General features: G+C 31.3%; 1 protein-coding gene across 5 annotated transcripts in view; it reads right to left on the reverse strand.

The window, feature by feature from the left end:
* The window catches only part of EPHA5 (EPH receptor A5), a 454,937-nt gene that overhangs the window by 36,339 nt on the left and 397,599 nt on the right, over positions 1 to 20,999 (reverse strand). For all 5 annotated transcript variants that reach the window (XM_031942342.1, XM_031942341.1, XM_031942339.1 and 2 more), the window contains 3 exons: positions 11,760 to 11,827; positions 10,217 to 10,342; positions 8,912 to 9,097 (listed from right to left, as the gene is read on the reverse strand). In XM_031942342.1, the coding sequence (XP_031798202.1) occupies positions 8,912 to 9,097; positions 10,217 to 10,342; positions 11,760 to 11,827 (380 nt within the window). The remainder of the gene's footprint in view (positions 1 to 8,911; positions 9,098 to 10,216; positions 10,343 to 11,759; positions 11,828 to 20,999) is intronic.

The raw sequence follows: 20,999 nt of genomic DNA on the forward strand, positions 1-20,999 counted from the left end.
GGGAAATTGGAAATTAGTATGGCAGAAACTAGGCATTGACCCACACTTAACACCGTACACCAAGATAAGGTCAAAATGGGTTCATGACCTAAGCATAAAGAATGAGATCATAAATAAATTAGAGGAACATAGGATAGTTTACTCTCAGACCTGTGGAAGAAGGAAGAATTTATGACCAAAGAACTAGAGATCATTATTGATCACAACATAGAAAATTTTGATTATATCAAATTGAAAAGTTTTGTACAAACAAAACTAATGCAGACAAGATTAGAAGGGAAGCAATAAACTGGGAAAACATTTTTACAGTCAAAGATTCTGATAAAGGCCTCATTTCCAAAATATATAGAGAATTGACTCTAATTTATAAGAAATCAAGCCATTCTTCAATTGATAAATGGTCAAAGCATATGAACAGACAATTCTCAGATGAAGAAGTTGAAACTATTTCTAGCTATATGAAAAGATGTTCCAAGTCATTAATCAGAGAAATGCAAATTAACACAACTCTGAGATACCGCTACATACCTGTCAGATTTGCTAGAATGACAGGGAAAGATAATGCGGAATGTTGAAGGAGATGTGGAAAAACAGGGATACTGATACATTCATTGTTGGTGGAATTGTGAATACATCCAGCCATTCTGGAGAGCAATTTAGAACTATGCTCAAAAAGTTATCAAACTGTGCATATCCTTTGATCCAGCAGTGTTACTACTGGGCTTATATCCCAAAGAGATCTTAAAGAAGGGAAAGGGATCTGTATGTGCAAGAATGTTTGTGGCAGTCCTCTTTGTAGTGGCCAGAAACTGGAAACAGAGTGGATGCCCATCAATTGGAGAATGGCTAAATAAATTGTGGTATATGAAAATTATGGAATATTATTATTCTATAAGACATGACCAACAGGATAATTTCAGAAAGGCCTGGAGAGACTTACACGCACTGATGCTGAGTGAAATGAGCAGGACCAGGAGATCATTATATGCTTCAACAACAATACTATATGATGATCAATTCTGATGGACATGGCCATCTTTAACAATGAGGTGAACCAAATCAGTTCCAATAGAGCAGTAATGAATTGAACCAACTATACCCAGCGAAAGAACTCTGGCAGATGACTATGAGCCACTACATAGAATTCCCAATCCCTCTATTTTTGTTCACCTGCATTTCTGATTTCTTTCACAAGCTAATTGTATAGTATTTCAAAGTCCTATTCTTTTTTTTTTTTTTTTTACAGCAAAATAACTGTTTGGACATGTATACTAATATTGTATTTAATTTATACTTTAATATATTTAACATGTATTGGTCAACCTGCCATCTGGGGGATGGGTGGGGGAAGGAGGGGAAAAATTGGAACAAAAGGTTTGGCAGTTGTCAATGCTGTCAAATTACCCATGCATATAACTTGTAAATAAAAAGTTATAATAAAAAAAAGAAAGATAAATAGTATTATGAGGTGATTTTGAGTGAGGAGATAGTTATGATAATTAGGCTGTCCTTGAACTTGGTGGTCCAAAGAACAGTGAAAATCTCAACAATTTCAAGAAAGTAAAAAAAGAGAGAGAATAAGTGGGATTTATTTTTTTGTCTGAAAAGTTAATCAGCTTTGTTTTTGGATATTTTGACTTTTATATGTCTACAGAAAATTCAGTTTTAAATACCCAAAGGTCATGGGAAATGAGAACTCAAAAGAAATTGGAACTGGATACATCAATATAAGTGTCATCTATGTAGAAATATTACTCATGGCAGCTGATACAATTACCCCAAAGTGTTATACGGAAAAGGAAGAGGCACTAAATCTTTGGATGATACACACGGGTTCTCTTAAGGTTAATGGAATGTCTAGAAGCAATATCCAGAAAAAGAGAGTGAAAAAGAGTGTTTCACATTGTAGATACTAAGAAAACCTAAAGAGGGTAAAATATGCAGATGAGGCTCATTGAGAGTAGCAAAGGCTGTAGATAAATCAAGATAAGGACCCAGAAAAGGTCATTATGTTTGGCAAATAAATATCATTTTTCATCTGGGAATGAATAGTTTCAGTTGAATGATGAGATCAGAAGTCAAAAATGATTTAGCCTGGAAGAGGAGGAGTTATATATAAACTATTTCTTCTTTTTGACTTTCTTCATATTGTTGAGAATACCACCATTCTCCTAATCAGACAGATATCAGATGGTTGGATTAAGTAGGATTTTTTCCCTATTCTTTCTTTCTTTTCAAGATTGGGGAGACATGAATGTATTAATCAGTAGTGAGATGAAAAGAAAAATTAGATTGAAGATTAAGAATAAGAATAACCAAGGGAAAAATCTGGAAGGGATCAGTAAAAGGATAAAGTAAAAAGGTTTACTTGTGTAAAAAAAAAAAAAAAAAAAAAAAAAAAAAAAAAAAAAAAAAAAAAAAAAAAAAAAAAAAAAAAAAAAAAAAAAAAAAAAAAAGGAGGGAAGAAGAACTGTCACTTTGTGTAAGAAATGGGTGAATGAAGAGATAGCAGGAGAATATGTCTAAATTATAGTAGATGTAGATGAGAAGATAAGAGGAAGATCTATCTTAGGGAATGATCTCATTTTTTTTCAGTGAAATGTGAGATAAGGTCCTTAGCTAAAAGAGTCTATGTCTTTTGACTGCAAATCCACTGTTCTTTTCACTGAATAACCATTTTCTTTGTTTTCAAACATCCTTGTAAAATTCAACTACATTTTCATTTATTGATAGTCACTAATGACCTATAATCAATCACAGTAAAATTTGAATGTAACAAATAATCAGTTGATGACTTATTTGCAGCATTTACATGATTCATGGATTTACAAATAGGTGTTTTTCCTGAGGATTTTGGTTTGAGATCAGCATAGTTACATTATTAAATTCTATTCCATTTCAATCCATTTCATAAACTTTTATGGCATGTATAAACAGAAAACCTAGCATAATGTAGTACATATTGTCATTTAAATAACGAAAATATGGGTTCAAATCTTGTGTCACCTGCACATCTCTAGGCATGTCATTTTATTTCCCAAGATTTACAGTCTAAAATACTTCTAACTCTAAATCTATGATTCCATGACTATGTGCAAAGTAGTATCTTCATATAAACAATAATTTCCATATAATATTCAATTTTCTCAGGGAATTGCATTTTTTCTTTAAAATGAAATAAATATTTAATGATGTCTTCAATAACATTATTAGATAAATACAAATAATGTTTAAAATATTCTGGGACATCATTTAAAAAACAGTATATTGACAAGTATGAATAAGGTCATAAACTTAAAAATCACAATTAGGTCAAAAAATTTTAACAGTCTGTTGCACATGAATGTGCCATCCCCCTGAGAATGAAAGGAGTCATTCCCCAATTATACTGTAAATAGTATTTTGCAAAGTATTTCCAGTCTCCTATTCAGTTTAAATTTAGTACAACTCCATGTCTGACCTAATTTTAGATCAGGTAAATGTGGTCTAAGGATCTTATATCCCCTTTGGGTCTTTATTCTGATTATGAAAAGTTTTACATTATCTCAGGTTTTAAAGACAGAGCTCAACATTTGGCAATTCTGTGATTTTCAAATATTGGCTCTGAATTTATTAACATAAAAACATCTAAGAATAGCCCCTTGGCTAATTTCCACAACAGGTAACACAATGTAGAGCAGCTTACAAGAAACTCAGGAAATATAATGATGTTATGATGGGAAAGAAGGCTGACATATATATATATATATATATATATATATATATATATATATATATTCTTTTTTTGATGTTTTATGAATCTCATGGAATAGTAGAAGCTGGCACTGTTGAGCATTTCATGAAAATATCTTGCATTGAAAATGAGTTATTTGAGCCAGAAATTGTAGGTTTTTCATCATCTGTCAGCAACCCTTGCAGACAGTATCTCTTTCTAGGATGTGCCACAGTTAGTAACAGATCACAAAAGGATTTCTGAGTGAGATCCCCTGTTTCTAGTACTTAGAGCAATGACATAGAAAAGATGGAGCATCATTATGGCTCTATCTGTGGGAGTGCTACTCCAATTTCCCCACCCCAACTTCAATCAGAGAAATCACAAGATTTAGTTGCACTTATGCCTCATTATCTGTGTGCTGCAGGTTGAGAATAATTGCTGAATAAATTAGCATCAGATCAGAGAGCATGAAATTAAGGACACAAATAAAGTGAGTTTCAACATGGTAAATTAAAAACAAGTTGCAGACTTCCTAAGTTGAGCATTAATAGTTTACCTTTGTGAAGGAAAAATATGATTTCAATTCACAAAGAACAAGAAATAAAGAGAAAGGGTCACCTTCAAGGCCATTGTTTCAGTTTTCCTGTTAATGTTATTCAGGGGTCATCCACAGAATCAATTTTTTTAAAAAAGTAAACATTTTAAGATGATTCATCATCAATCCTTATAACATTCATTTTCTATTACTGACCATAATTTACATATTTCAATTATAACGGTTACATTTATGGATATAGAAAACAAAGGCATTTTGTTTCAGTGTAATTATAAAAAAAAAAAGTTATTAAACTGCACTTTTCCAAGTCTTGGGAAAGATTCATGGTTTATATAAGATTTAGAACATGACTTCAGGGAGCTCACAATTTAGAGAAGTTGCTGGGAGGGGGCATGATATATTACATAAAAATGTAACTGTAATACAGAATCATAAATGACATTTTTTATCCATAACACAATGCTATATAAGTGTAAAGCATCTGATTTTCCTAGGTGAGAGTTCAGTGAAGAAACTTTGAAGGCTTGAGAATTTGAGTTGATTTTCATAACACAGACAAGAATTTATAAGAGTAGACATTCTAGGCATAGGGAACACTGATTAGTCACTGAATTCAATATTTATTCATTTACTGCTTTTATATTATTAAAATTCATAAGTTTTCTTTTTTTTCTAATTCTTTCTTTTATATTACTGATAGCTTTTTCGTTATTTCCTGCAGCTCTTATAAGTAGGCTTCCTCTCCAAGGAAATAGTTTGTATTTGAATGATTTCATAAGCAAGTTTCTCCTATCAAGTGATCCATGTTGGTCTTGAAGAAGTAAAAGAGCATGTTGGACAAAAGACATGGTAGAAAACGTTACTTTTAGTCAAGTACTGTTTTATTACCTTGCTACATCTCTCCAATGTTTCTGTTTCCTAATTACACTTTAGAAGAAAATCCTCTCTAAGAAAACAAAATTATATTATTATGATAGTGTTAGTCAACATTAATTATGTTGTTTCTTGGGATCAGAGGTAGAATTACTAAGAAAGCATTACTATAAATGTTTTTAGAAGCAATTTCCAATTGGGGTGACTGGTTTGGAGTTAGCTATTCACCTCTCTTTTTAAAATATGTGTTATTACCTGCATACATCTCATATAAAGAAATCTGAACTATAGTCAATTGAGGTAAATAGTAGAGTGGATAGATTGCTGTTCTTGTAATTTGAAAGACTTAAGTTTAAACTCTGCTTCAAATATCTACAAGCATGATCCTGGATAAGTCAGACTGCCTCATATTTCTCAGTTATAAAACAGGGAAAATAATTACCCAATGGCTCTCCCCCTAAAATAATACCCTTCTTTCTGCTATTTTTTCTTCTTTGTTATAATTAAATAGAAAACAAATTATAAAGGGGAAAGAGATAGTTTTCTCCACAGGCACCTCTGAAATCTATCCTTGCAAATCTTGTTTGTTACTTACCAATGAATTAACTCAAAGTGATAGGCTCACTGATAGACCTATCAAGATAACTTATTAAGAGCATTGGTACATTATTGGTATAAATCCCCTTTTTAGAGATGGATAAACCAAGTCCCAAAATATTAAATGGCTTGCTTGGTAATATAAATAGCAAATAGTTGAATGAAATGTTAAACTCTAGTATGGAGAAATTTTCTGAATATTGTGAAGAACTTTGGATTTGAAGATAAAAAGCTTCAATTTAAATTGTAGTTCAACCATTATGTATATAATTGTAGGCAAGTTGCTTCCTCTGGATTTTAGGTTATTATGTAAAATGAGGGGCTTTGCTCACATGATTTTAAAGCTATCTTTCTGAAATAAATCTATTAATCTTATTATAATAGGATGTGAACAAACCTATAATTCTCTAATGCACCTAAGATTCTTATTATGAAGAAGTAAATAATAATGGCTTTTGTTTTTCTGTCATGCCAGTTGTGTCCAGCTCTTCATGTTCCCAATTGGAATTTCTTTGAAAAGGTAATCGAGTAGTGTGTCATTTACTTTTCCAGCTCATTTCACAGATGTACAAACTGAGGCAAAGGAGCTTAAATGAATTGCCAAGAGTCACAAAATTTTTAATTATCTAGGCTAGATTTGAAATTATCTTCCTAACACCAGGCAGAATCTCTATCCCCTATAACCTATCCTTTGATCCAGCAATGTTTCTACTGGGCTTATATCCCAAAGAGATCATAAAGAAGGGAAAGGTACCCACATGTGTGAAAATTTTTGTTTGTGACAACCCTTTTTGTAGTGGCCAGCAACTGGAAACTGAGTAGATGCCCATCAATTGGAGAATGGCTGAATAAGTTATGGTATATGAATGCTATGGAATATTATTGTTCTATAAGAAATGACCAGCAGAATGATTTCAGAGAGGCTTGGAGAGACCTACATAAACTGATGTCAAGTGAAATGAGCAGAACTAGGAGATCACTATGTATGGCAACAAAAAGACTATACAATGATCAATTCTGATGGACATGGCTCTTTTCAACATTGAGATGATTCAAACCAATTCCACTTGTTCAATGATAAAGAGAGCCATCTACATCCAGAGGGAGAACCGTAAGAACAAAATGTGGACCAAAATATAGCATTCTCCGTTATTTGCTTGCATTTTGTTTTCTTTCTCTGTTTTTTTTCTTTTTTCTTTTTTCCTTCTTGATCTGATTTTTCTTGTATAGCGAGATAACTATATAAATATGTGTGTATATATATGTATGTATATATATATATTGGATTTAACATATATTTTAACATATTTGACATATATTGGACTACCTGCAGGCAAGTGTTGAGGTGGGGAGAAGAAGGGGAAAATTTGGAACAAAAGGCTTTGCAAGGGTCATTGTTGGAAAAATTATCCATGCATATGTTTTGTAAATAAAAAGCTTTAATAATAATAAAAAATAAATAATCACAGGAGTAAATTTTAGGGAGATGATTGTGAGAAATCTTTAATTGCTTTCTTTCTATATGATTATGGTCATTAAACAAAATGATAAAAGTGTTGATTGTCTGCATGACATATAGAATACTAGACTGAGTGAAAAAATTTCCTAGATAATAGATTAAAGTTCTGGAGGCCAGTTTTTTATTTTATTTATTATTTTTTAAAATTTTAAACTTAAAACAAAAAATGAGCACTTCTGTATGTATGTACAGAAAAATAGAAAACTATAAGATGCTGTAAATTTTACATCATTCAATTTTTTTAAATGTATATAGTAAATTTTAGATGTTACTTTCAAAAATGCCCTGTTTATGATTCCTTCTGTATTATTAAAGAAAATATTATAATGTTCCTCTTTTTTGTATTTTTACTGGTAACTCCTCTTCCTTAGTTTCTCATCATTCAAAACCAAGATAAAGAAAGAAAAAACTCATAGTCTAGTCAATCATAATAAATGTGATCTTCTCTAGGCTTTTGGAAATCATGTAGCTAGACTAAATGGGTGATATGCAGACATCTAGTATCATCTTTGCTTCTGCTCCAGAGAAATTTTAGTAAGACCACTGGAGTCATTGCTTTAGTATAATAGTAACTGGTGCAAAAAAATTGCAAATTATGATTTTCATTTCGATAGCACTTTAAGTTTCACAAATATTATCTCATTTGATTCTTACAATGTCCCTTGGCATAGATAGTTATTATCCTCATTTTACATATAAAGATGCTGAGGTAAACAAAGTAACTTATCCAGGATGACATAGCAGCAAGTTTGTGAGGCAGTATTTGAAATCAGGTCTTTCTGACTCTAGGATCAGTGTCTTTCCATAAGGGCATGTAGTTTGCCTATTTCCTCTTTCATTAATTAATATTAAAGGCTCACCCCTGGGTTCTTTCAGGCTTAATAAAGTCAAAATAATAGCTGATGTGAATCGATAAATGTGCTATTAAAATATTTCAATAATTAGTAGGGCAACAGATGAGTTCACATGTGGAAAATACCTCAGAAGTTTCAAAATAGATGGGAAGCACTGGTTATCATTTTGTGGTCTCTACAATACAAAAAAGCCTGAGCCAAAATTGAACAGGTTGCTACTGATTTAAGGGAAATAATGAAGTCTGAGGGACATTTGTCACTGGGACATTTTCAGTCTTTTGAGGCTGTTGCTTTCCAGGGAGCTATTAAAATACCTCAATGGAGAAAGTGAAAGAAAGAAATACAGCTGACTATAAAGGATTGCATAAAGGTGGCATGGCACCTGTGGATCTGCCATTCATATTAGAACCATGTATCTAGCCTTTGAGGATTGTGTTTCATTAGGATAAAAGGATGTGGGACTAGGACAAAGATAACGGTAACACTATTGCTGCTTCTTTTCATTAGCTGATTAATATTTCTTTGAGGTTAGGTTATTATTGAATTTGCTAGTTCTTGCAATAGCCTTAAAAGTTCACCTTTACTTAAAAGCACAGCTTATATACAGATAAGCTTAAATTGCTCAGGAATCTTTTGAAATGGGAACACATCATTTCAAAGTTTACTTAGCATTAGATAATATTAATGTCATCTAGACCTGTTTTCCTTCTGTACCAAAGCCACAACCTGTCAGATAAAATGAAAGAAAATAGAATTTAGTTTTCAAAGAACACAATCATGTAGAAGTTGATACATACTTTTTGTCACAACGCCTTCCAAATGGATGATATTGGGGTGATCAAACTGCCCCATGATACTTGCTTCCCCAAGGAAATCTCTCCTTTGTTTCTCAGTATAACCCACTTTAAGGGTTTTGATAGCCACAGGAAATTCTCTTTTTCCTGGTAATTTTAGACGTCCACTGCAGACTTCACCGAATTCTCCTGGTAATGAAGATGAAAGGAATAAGGAAAGTACTCATTTTAAGACAAATGGCTCAAATTAGGTCCACTTACCCAACAGACTAATAAAATATTGGATTATATATATATATATATATATATATATATATATATTCCTATAGATTTCATTCCTCTACTAAAATGCTTCTTCTAATGCTTCATCATGGTGGCCTGGAACTAACTAAAGGTAGTTTTTTTTTTCAAAGTCCATCCAGTGAAACTGAAACTCATACTTACTGGCCTAGTAATGAACTGTGTGTTTCAACTTTTGAGTAAAATGAATAGGCTTTTTATCAGTAGACTGGCCACCAAGTTTATGGATTTAAAAAAAAAATACTTTTAGCAGTGATCTGTATACAAACACTAACAAAGACAAAAATTTAATGTATATATATATAATATATAAAATGTATTATTCAAGTACACTCATATAATATCTCATTGAATATAGATTTTAATTCTTGAGCCAGTAGACAAGAAAATTATGTATGATCATAAGCCAAAACACATCGAGATGAAAAGCTTCAGAGGAAATAGCAAATAGATATGTATATGTATATATTATTCATTTTTATTCAAGTTCATTTTCAAATTCTAATTCATTCAAATTAGATTTCATTTTTTTAACCCAACTATGCATCAGAACTATTAGCAGAAAATAATTGTGAACCAGTAAATTTCCCTTCACCTGCTTTTTCTTCATATATTCAAGTGGTGTGATAGAAATTAGTGAAATGATTCAAAGTCTATGAATTGATAGAAGATGACTGACAAAAAAGGAACAGCAGCCACAAAATAACCACAAGTTGGCATTACATGGTTAAGATCTGTAAATTCATGTTATGTGAAAAAATGAGTCACATAATTGCCTACTTGTTGTTTAAACCAAGAGATTGATATATGTTCATTAAAATGAGTTATAGCATCAGGAAACAGAAAAGAAATAACTTTTAAAATTTAGTTTATTACTTTACATTTAAGAAAATTAAATTTAATGTATTTAAAAACATTTTTTACATTCTAGTACACTTATGAATGCAGCATTCATGCACTAATTTATAAATACAAGTTAAGAATTTATACTTAAACACACCACCTTACCTGCCCCAATAACTCTTTCAATGGTAATGCAGGAAGCTTCTATTTCCTTGGCAAATTCATGAACAGCTTGATTAGGGTCCTCATAGGTATGTGGATCAATATAAGTTCTTACTCCTGGCAGTTTAACTGTTAAAATAAATCAACATTAAAATAGAAGTGATAGTGATGATGAGAGGGATTCCAATATCATTAATACATTATTATCGCCTTCCAAATTATTTTTTAAAAGGAAAAAACAAAAAAAAATAGTCATGATACCACTTTTGTTTTTTAGCATCAAATATTTTAGAATAGATTATTTGAGTATATGGGTATGTATATGTATGCATTTGTGTATGTATATATATGCATATATATGTATGCATGTATGTATCTATTTACATCTCTCTATATATAATTTCCTTCCTCCTCCTCCTTTTTATTCATTTTCTTCTTCTCCTAGTCCTCTTCTTCTCTCCCTCCCTCCCCTCCCTCCTCTGTCTCTCTCTCTCTCTCTGTGTCTCTCTCTCTCTCCTCTTTTTTAACCTTTCCTTTTCTTTCTTCTCCTTTTCTCTCTTCTCCTCTTCTCTCCTCTCCTCTTCTCTCTTCTCCTCTCCCTTCCTCTCCTTTTCTCTTTTTCCTTTCTTACTTGCATGACACTCTAAGAAGTTAAAGAACCTGACAGGGTCCCCTTGTTAGTGTTTGTTTGTAGTTAGATCCAGGACTTTCTGACTCTAGGAAAGGTTATGTTATTCTGGAGTTTGACAACAAAACAGAAGAAAGTTTTGGAACTTTACTTACAAACAGTCATATGTCAAATTTGGGCATATACAACAAAAAATTGAAAGTGAGTCTTCCATGGTAATTGTATTGGGGGGAGGGGGGATTTAGCAGAATCAGAAGCACCACATCTTGTGCTTGCCATATTCTTATTGGTGGTTTAGTAGATCAGACCATTTTGAAAATTCTAGATGCATCACTTTTCATGAAGCAATCCTGACATCTTTTTTTATGAACAAGAGTATACATCCATTTTACATTTCTTTCTTAAATTATAAGACTTTACATTTCTACAGCCCTGTAAAATCTTCCATGTCATTTGAGACTAAGTAGTCTATATAACATGTTCCAGAAAATTCTTATCTAATGGAAAAGAGCAGGGAAAGTAGATTAAAAGGGGAAAATGGCTTAATGAGGGAATGCTGAGGTTTTTAAAATCTTATTTACACCCAATTTCCATAATGAATATGATGTATTTTTTCGCCACTGAATTTATATAAATTAGAATTTACTTAGAGACTTAGTTTGAAATGACATTTTTCATAACTATGTAATTCCTTCATTGAATTCCTTCAGTGTTCAAAAGTTGTAGCAAAGAGATGCTCAAACTGTATCAATTACTTTTCAACATCTTATCACCATGTATAAATTCTCTGTTCTACAAAGTAGATTTGATGTTAAAAAACAACAAACCTATCCTTTTGTTAATTATTTTCCTGCACCCATCCATACATATAAACAAAGGTCAAAGAGAACTGTGGGGAAATTTGTACAAAGTGCTTACTGTGCCCATTATGAAAATGCATTTTTTCCTCTTCTGGGTCTTGTTTTGCTTTACTGTAGCCACACCTCCTGGAACAGAGTAAGCATCAATCAGTCACAAATTTCAATGTATTGAAGCAAATTATTCACAATAAGTACAGGAAAGAGAAAGATAACAAAAGCCATTGTTTGTTAGAGAAAGTATTAAAAGAAAATACTTCCTACTCTTAGATCATAACTTCTTTAAATACTTTATTGAAAGAATTAATTAATTGAGACAATTAGTTTGACAAGTTCCTACATCTTTCATTCTCTCATTCTCAAGAAACCTTCACTTACTGTTTTATGCTTTTCTTCCATTTCAAAGGAATAGGTCAGTCTTCTTTTCCATGATAAAGCTTCCACCTATCCTAGGTATTCTGTTTTTTTTTTTTTTTCTCTCTTTCTAGACAATGGCAAATTCATTAACTTTTCCAGTGTGAATCACTAATCCTTCTCTTTTCACTAGTTCTTTCATGTCTTCCATATTCTGAAGAGAAGGGGAGGGGAATCTCAGCTTTAGTATTTGATTGAGCTCCCATTGCATCTTCTATAACTTTCATACTGGAAATCTATACTATAAATATGAAAAGCACTTTAGATGTGACCTAATCCAACCAATACTTCACTCTACCCAATTTATATATACTATCAAGGTCCATTGTGTAAAATGATTGCACAGATATACTGAAGATTTTTTTCTGTGATACACAAAAGACCAAAAGCCAGTTCAGAATTATTTCACTAAAATAGTTTGGCTTGCCTTTCATAATGAAAACCCATCAGAGTATGTATCCATTTCTAGGTCTTTCTTCCCCACTATTCTTTTTTATCAATTTCTTGTAAAGCTAAGTTAAATTTCTCTAGAAAGTCACTGATCACATTTTTTTTTTAATTCCATATTCCATCTCAAGTTTCCTCCTGCATTTATCACTGTTGCCTTTCTTCCAGGGATATGCTGGAATAAACTCAAACTGGCTTAAGAATTAATTTATAAGTTTTCATCTGTAACTTAGAAATTTGTTGTTAAACATGTACAAGAAGGAAATTTTCTCTCTTTGATTACAAAGCAAATCACTTTCTGGTTCTTCACTTTCCTGTCTGAAGATTCCTTTTCTAATTCCTTTACTGGCTGATATCACTTTTGCCAATCACTAAGGGTAGGTGGATACTTTCCAACATTTTGTCCTTAGCCCATTCCTCCTATATGTATTGTCTTATTTATTTCTTCTCTCCTCTTCCTTGTCTCCTCTCTCTATCATGCTACAGTGCTCACTCCTCTTAATCTTTATGAAATGTCATTGATCATATGAGTCCTTTGCTCAAAAATTTCCTGCCACTTAAAGGTTTATCTAATAAACTCCTTTATTTAATACTTAAGACAAGATTGTTTTGGCCCCAAACTGCATTTCTAGACTTATTTTTCTCTCATCCCTTTTTTAGCATTTTAAATTTACACTCATACAAAAGCACGATTGGAGGGCAATCGCATCTCATATTGTTCTACTCCTACACTACTCTACCTATAAAAAGACTGTCCTATCTTCCCTACCCATACATGACATATTAAAATTTTAGTCATTCAAGCATGTGCTACTAAATCCATGAAGTCTCCCTTCACCCTCTACAATATTTTTCAGTGTTTTTCTATGCTGTGGCTACCATAACATTTTGTTTCGTTCTTGCGACATTTATCATATTCTACCTTGTTTTTGAGTTCTTTGTTTATGTCTCATTTCCTCCACTAGATCTTGGGCAGAAACCAAGTCTCATTTGTCTCTATAGCCACTTGCATAATGCCTTGTGAAGCAGGTGCTAAATAATGTTTGCAGAATGAATGAATGAATGCATGAATGCATGAATGGATGATGTTTTGGTTGTATCCATACAATGAGGAAAAATGTTTGGGGAAGGAAGGAGCACAGTCTGTCACACAAAGGAGAGTAATGGCACTAAGAACCATACCAACATGACATTCAAACCATTGCTAGGAAAACAAAAATATCATTTAATTTTATTTTTATTGTAACAAGCAAAAATTGTAAAATATTTGCCAAATATCTTTTGTGAGGTAATTACATGTTCTGACATAGCAAATAGTTAATAAGAAAATATTGAGGATCAATAAACAGTTTTATTCTAATACGAGTTCAAAGACATTTCTTGCATAGAATGTCACAAAAATGGATTCAAAGAGTATTTTGTTAGTTTTATGTTTTGCATTTTAAAAGGTTTTCATTATGATAACAAAGATGACAAAATGTAATAGAAATACATCTTTTAAAGTCTGTTTTCCTATTAATTATAAAATTTAAGAGAGACATGATTAAAGCAAATATACTTTTTGCTTGTTAAAGAACTAACTTTATATTAAAAAATAGCAATTTTTATGAGAGTACAGAGAAGACAGGGAAGGTGTCAGATTTTCAAGCTACATTATTCTAATTCATATTAGTTGATTAACTAGTAATTAAAAGGAATAAACTACTCTCTGTGAGTTAACTATGAGATTAATTAATTAATTCATTTCCTGCTCCTTGGTGAGATGATACACTAAATAGAATCATAGATTTAGAGCTGTAAAGGACTCTGGTATCCTCTAAGAACTTATTCATACATCACTGATATTGTAATTCAGCGAGGCATTATATAAGATCATTTTATTTTATTTATTTAATAATTTCCCCATTTATATTCAAAACAAAAAAATACATTTTTAAAGTACTTTGAGTTCTAAATTTTCTCCCTTACCTTTACCCACAATTAAAAACCACATGTGAAGTTGAATTACATAAAAATCAAAAAAAGGACAATCAAATACACATTATATTGAAATATATTGAATCTGAGATTCAATTTTAATAAATTTCAATCTTGTAAACATTTTTATTTTTACATTTGTTATTTTTGGATTAAATAAATTCATTTGCCTTTAGAAATATTTTGTAATTATAAATTTAGATCTGGAAGAGATTTTGAAAGTCATATAGTTCAAAGCTTTTTTTTTTTTTTTTTAATAGATACAGAGACTCGGGTCCATGAAAGACCCAAGGGTGGAAAGTGAGAGAGGCAAATTTTAAATTCAAGTCCTCTCTATTGCCATATTGACAACTATAGCATCTTCATTCTCAGTTATAATGCAATCTCTTTCATTCCATTTCTGTTTCTATCTCTGTTATTCTCTCTGTGTCTCTTGTATATATGTATACATATGTACATGGACACAGATATATACACATGCATATATGCATATTTACATATACACCTATATAAACATATAATATTCAAAATATGTGTTTTTACAGATATATGCATATCAACATATACATATACTTTGTGTGTCTAACATATCCACATACCCATATATACATATAAAAACATTTTACATGCCTTTTGAGATCTAGGTATTACTTAAAGGCACAAACCTAATATAAGGCATTCTCAAACAAAATAGATATTTACACTGATAAACACACTTGTGTATATACACACCTTCACACACACAATACACACATACATGTACACCTTACAGTTTACCTTTGAAAATAAATTTCCCTTTACCCCAAGAAATAGAGCCTAAGCTTTCAAAACTATCCTGAAGTTATCTTTATCATTAAATGAGTCTAGTGAAAATTTAAATTGTATGCAAATTCCTCACATGAAAGTAGAAATAAAACTTTAAATCTCTTATAAAAATGATTTGGGAATACCTTTGTGCAGAGTGGATAACATTTTATTACCTAGGGTGAGATTCAGAAGGGCAATACAATCGAGTTATTTTTGACTATGGGCATCTCTGGAGCTCGATAACATATACGGCAGCATGTCACATTAACATATAAAATTAAGTTCTGAAACCCCCCAAAGCACCATTAAAACAAGCCTCAACAAGATACACCAAGTAAAACTGCAGCTGGCATGGACTTGCTCTCAAATAGTGGTTCAGCATCACTAACAAAGCATTGCAGAAAACCTGTTCATTCAGTATTATCTTCTGTAACTGCTCCAGATGCATCATCTTAACCAATCAAATAGACAATAAATGTGGCATTTTTGGCATAAATTATGTCTCCTGCCTTCTGGAACATTTATTCTTTTTTTCTGAATGGAGAAGTCACATTTTCTACATTTTATTTTACATTATATTTTTGATGCTCTATGAAATATTAAGGTAAAAATAACTATGCCATTTGGAGTTTGAGGCTAAACATCCAAAATAGCTTTTCCATTGATTTTTATCATTCAAAAGCATATCTCAGTTATTTGAAAGACACTTTGAAAAGTGAATTGCATCATACTCCAACTCAACTTCAATGTGTTTAATAATCAAAATAATTTAAAAGAGCTAGTTCATTCATAATTACTGTAAAATGCTTATAGACAATTTAGAATCCATTAAAATTTTCATTGTTTTAGAACAGTGGTTGTTATATTATCATCTGATGACACCTGGTCATCTTCAAAATCTTTTAAGGGGTATATGAATTCAAAACTCTTATTATAATTATAATAACATGTTAAATTATATCACAATATTAATATGTACTAAATACTTTGGTTTCTAATAAGATAAAAACTTCAATAAATATAATCCAAATAAACAAAAATTCTTTGGAAGACATAAATGATATATATATATAAAAGACTGAAGAATCCTAAGACCAAGAAGTTTGAGGACCACTGCTTCAGGATCTAGATAATTAGAAATCTACAATTTGAAAATTCAGTAAGTCTGCTCTCTCTCTCTCTCTCTCTTTCTCTCTCTCTCTCTCTGTGTGTGTGTGTGTGTGTGTGTGTGTGTGTGTGAAATGAGAGATGACAAGAGAGGACAGGAGAGAGAGAGAGAGACAGAAAGATAGGGGAGGAGGGGGGAGGGAGGGAGGGAGGAAGAGAAGGAGGAAGAAACAGAGAAACAGAAAAATTGATTATTTGCATTTTACCATCATATATGAAATAGTTAAAAAAAATAAACAATGACAAGTAAAATTCATTAGAGTTCTAATAAGTTCTACTCAAAATTTATTTTAAAAAGTGTATTGTTCATTTCTGGAATTAAATTTAAGAGTTGAGGACAATGTGATACCATTGTATACACTAGGTAGGACTAGTAACTTACTCAATGACACTAAAAGAGTGAATGAATGAGTAACAGGGGATAAATTTAAGGTGAATTATTCTCTAAATAGTTAAAACTTTCTTTTACAGAATAGAAGCAAAAATTAATTACTTTTTTTGCATTATCTAGTTAAAAGAGCCAATGTTTAAGTGAGGAGGGGAAGATCCTCATTTCTAGTTCTTTGAAAAATTCAGAAAATATACTGCTTGACATAGAATTGAACACCTCTTTTTTAGATCTCTGTTTTACTGTTTTCCTACATAATACTTATTACAGTATTTCACTTTAAAGAGCAAACATTCTAAAGGAAACTAATTGTCAGGAAATGGTGAGGTTTATGTATTTCCCTTCTGACAAAATGAGAAGTCTGGGCAACTTTAGACTTTGGGAAAACCACATTAATAGAAATATACACACTCATGTTTTGACAGAATAGTGGCTCCAGCTATTGCATAAAAGCATGGTTAAATACATTTATTGCTGAAATTCTGAAAAGGATCAGTTACAGTTTTCTTGGAAATGGCTTGGCTCTTCAAGTTCAAGGATTTGCTGTCACTGAACAAAGGAGGTTTTGAATTAGATGTTGGCAGTCCTGACCACAAGAAATGAAATGGCAAAATATATTTACATATATATTTGAGAAGAGATAGATATGAATTTGAAAACAAAAATGGTACAATTCTTTGTCTATTAGTCTATATAATCTTGTATTGGATTTTTAATATGGAAAACATTTTATAATGTATGATAAAAGTAAGGAAAATCTCTTTCCAAACATTTTTCTTAAGTATGTCTAGTAGCAAATTTCATAATTATTTTAAAAATATTTAATAGAATCTACCTTTTATTTTTCATCACCTCAGAAGTAATTAATATGTAATACAGTTTCTGCTTTATTCCATAGGAAAAAAAACCCTGATTTCAAAACAATTCACGGTTATATTTTAAGGAACGCAATCCTTCACCTAAAATTTAATATTCTATTCACATACAACAACTCTTCACATCTGCCTGCCACAAAACACTTTAAAATGAGAATCCAGAATTATTACAAAGGGATGGCTCTCATCTTTGTGCCTACCAAGTTTCCCAACAATATAAAGGGGATAATATCCCCACCTACCTCGCAAGCAGATCTCTTGTGAGGATTAATGAGATAATATCTGCAAAAGATTGACTGAAAGAAGGGTGTAGTAGTTAAACTGTTTATATAAAAATTCAGGAAATCTGGGCATTTGGAAATGTGGAAAAAGATTATTAATAGAAATTATGATCTAACAGAGTTTTTAAGTTTTAAAGTACTTCATGATTCCTTTATAGTTTTTTTTGTTTGTTTGTTTATTTGGCAATAGTTGCACTTTGGAATGACTAGAATCATTACCCTTGTTCATTCATACAAAGACTAAATGATTGAAAAAAATCATTTGACTTGTTTAAGGTCACAGAATAAGTGCATGATCAACCTCAGTTGAAAAAGAACTGCTTCTAAAATTACAGACTGATGTTTAACATATTGAACTCTATTTCCCTTACCACTTAAGTCTCTCTAAGGAAGCAGGAAAAGGCATGAAAATAGAGAAACTAATGAGTCAAGATAATAGGTCGACATATGTTTGAATTCAATGTAACCATATTTAAAGTGTGCCAAAGAAAATGTAATTTGGGGAATATGGGATTTTCAAAAGCCCTCTCCTTTTTAAGTGCTTTAGCTATATGTTTGCAGACTTAATGTAAACAGGTTTTGCTGAGTATAAATATTATTATCATTTTTTTGGAAAAGAAGTTTCAATATAATTTAGGAAAGTTTATTGTGTCAAGCTGGTCATTGAATTGAAAACAGAATATTCAAAATTTGATGTTTAAACTCTTTGACTTAAAAATTGAAATTCTCTCATTTGAATGAAGAGAAACAGGAAAACCATTTATTGTTAAAATGAACATCCAGTTTCCTAATGTGAATTTTTACAACTTTTTTTTTAATTTAACATGTTCCTTATGCTGAAAGTTTCATTTGTAATGTTATATTTTAAAAAGTATATTATTATACCAGAAGAGAAATCTCTCAAACTCTCATAACAATTACATTATTAAAGACAAAACAAATAGATGATATTATCAGAAGAGCAAGAATCTTATCTTATAAAAATATACATATACCCAATGGTATAGTAAGAACAACATATTCAATATTTAAGCATTATGAACATCATCATCTTTAGGGGAAATCCTTAGGTTCAAACATAAAAGCCTGAAATATTATAACGAATAATAATCAATGATAGATTGGTGATCTGAAAGTATAAGGTTTGGAGTGGACTTATGGTATAAAGTTATTTTGTTTTAAAATTTAAAATTGTGGATAGGATTCTGCCTAGAATACTTCTGGGATAATAAAATTCAACAATGGCAATCCAATATTGATTAGCTTACAGATAATCAGAAATAATAAAGTTGGCAATAAGGTACATAAAAGGTCTATCTTTAAAATGAGTTTATGAATATTCTGCATAATTTGATGCTATTAAGTTCAATTCGTTGGTCCTATGTGGAGAGATAGCATTGTTCTAAAGCAAACAATACAGAGCATCTTCTGCAGATATGTTCTGTATGCTTGAAAATCTAAGGAGACAAGTATTTACCCAAAACTCTTCTTTTTATGTACGATTAAAGCATACATGAACATTTGGAAGATGAAAGCATAGAGAAAAGAAAACCAAAGAGGCAAATTGTGAAGCCCAGAAGAGAACATATTTATAATGCATTCACAGAATCAGAACTGGATAGAATCATAGAGGTCATAAAGTCCACTTTATATGTGAGAAAATTGAGGTAAAAACAGATGAAGTGATTTGGCAAGGGTAACTTTGGATGTGTCAGAGGCAAAATTTGAACTCAGGTCAAGTATTTTTTTTCATTTTTTCATTTATGTGATTTCATAGCTAGTACGTATAGATATGCATGCATGTATACATGTTTACATATGTGTACAAATATAGATAATTATTTGTTTTGTCTTTGAAGGAGCGAGAGCCCTTCTTACTAGCATTAACAAGTGAAAGATTTATAATTCATATCTGAAACCACTCTCCACAACCAGTCTTTAATACTGTGCTGGAGATTTGCATTCACGGTGGAGTTAATGAGAAAGACTTCTAAAAGTATCTCTTAAATGAAATGTGTCATTTAGATAACAAAAATAAATAAATATATTGTTGTGTGTGTGTGTGTGTGTGTGTGTGTGCAATCTTCCCAAGGAAGCACCTTTTAATATTAAAATATTAATATTTTGGGGCAGTCCCAAAGACAGAAGAGCCATTCTAACAGGATCAGGAGAATGCCAAAAATATATATTCTCTATATATTTTAATGAAATTTCATTGTTTTTAACATCTCCCTTTACATTTAGATAAAGTCTTTTGTTTAAAGCTAAAAAAAAAAAAAAAAAAAAAACCTTAAAGGAGGTTATTTATTCCAGTCCCTTGATTTCACATATCAATTAAAAATAAGAATAAGAATAACAACAACAATAACAACAGTAGCGATGATAGCAGCACAAGAGAAAGTAAGGTATTTGTTTTTAATGGTCATAGTTGAACAAATGGCAGAAGTCATACTATTTGCCAGCTTCCAAAATGGATGCTCAGTACCCAGGAATGATCAGCCCTCTCTTTTTTGCTTGATTTAATCCACTCAGTGAGAATTCTTGTTGGGGTCGAAATTTAATTGATTTGTTGGTAAATAAGAACCAGAACAGTTTCATAATTAACCATCCCAAACACAGTTCGAGGTCTGTTTTGTTATCCACCCAACTGTCATACACATAAAATTGTGCCTAGCACTCAGCTCATTTCTGCCTCTTGTATTGGCAATTGTCATTAAATACAATTATCTTCCAAGTTCTGAAGATGAGATTTTATAATAAAAATTTATTTTCTAATGATTTAGATATACTTAAACATTACTGACAATAGCACACATTATTTGGCTTTTTTCCATTTGGATATAAACTCTTGGATGCCAAGAACTGTTTGCCATGTCTTTTTATCTATGGAATGTAGTGCAGTATCTAATGTATACTGTTTCATAATTGCATTTCATTCATTATCC

This window comes from Sarcophilus harrisii, chromosome 6 (assembly GCF_902635505.1).
Source record: "Sarcophilus harrisii chromosome 6, mSarHar1.11, whole genome shotgun sequence".
NCBI classification, from domain to species: domain Eukaryota; kingdom Metazoa; phylum Chordata; class Mammalia; order Dasyuromorphia; family Dasyuridae; genus Sarcophilus; species Sarcophilus harrisii.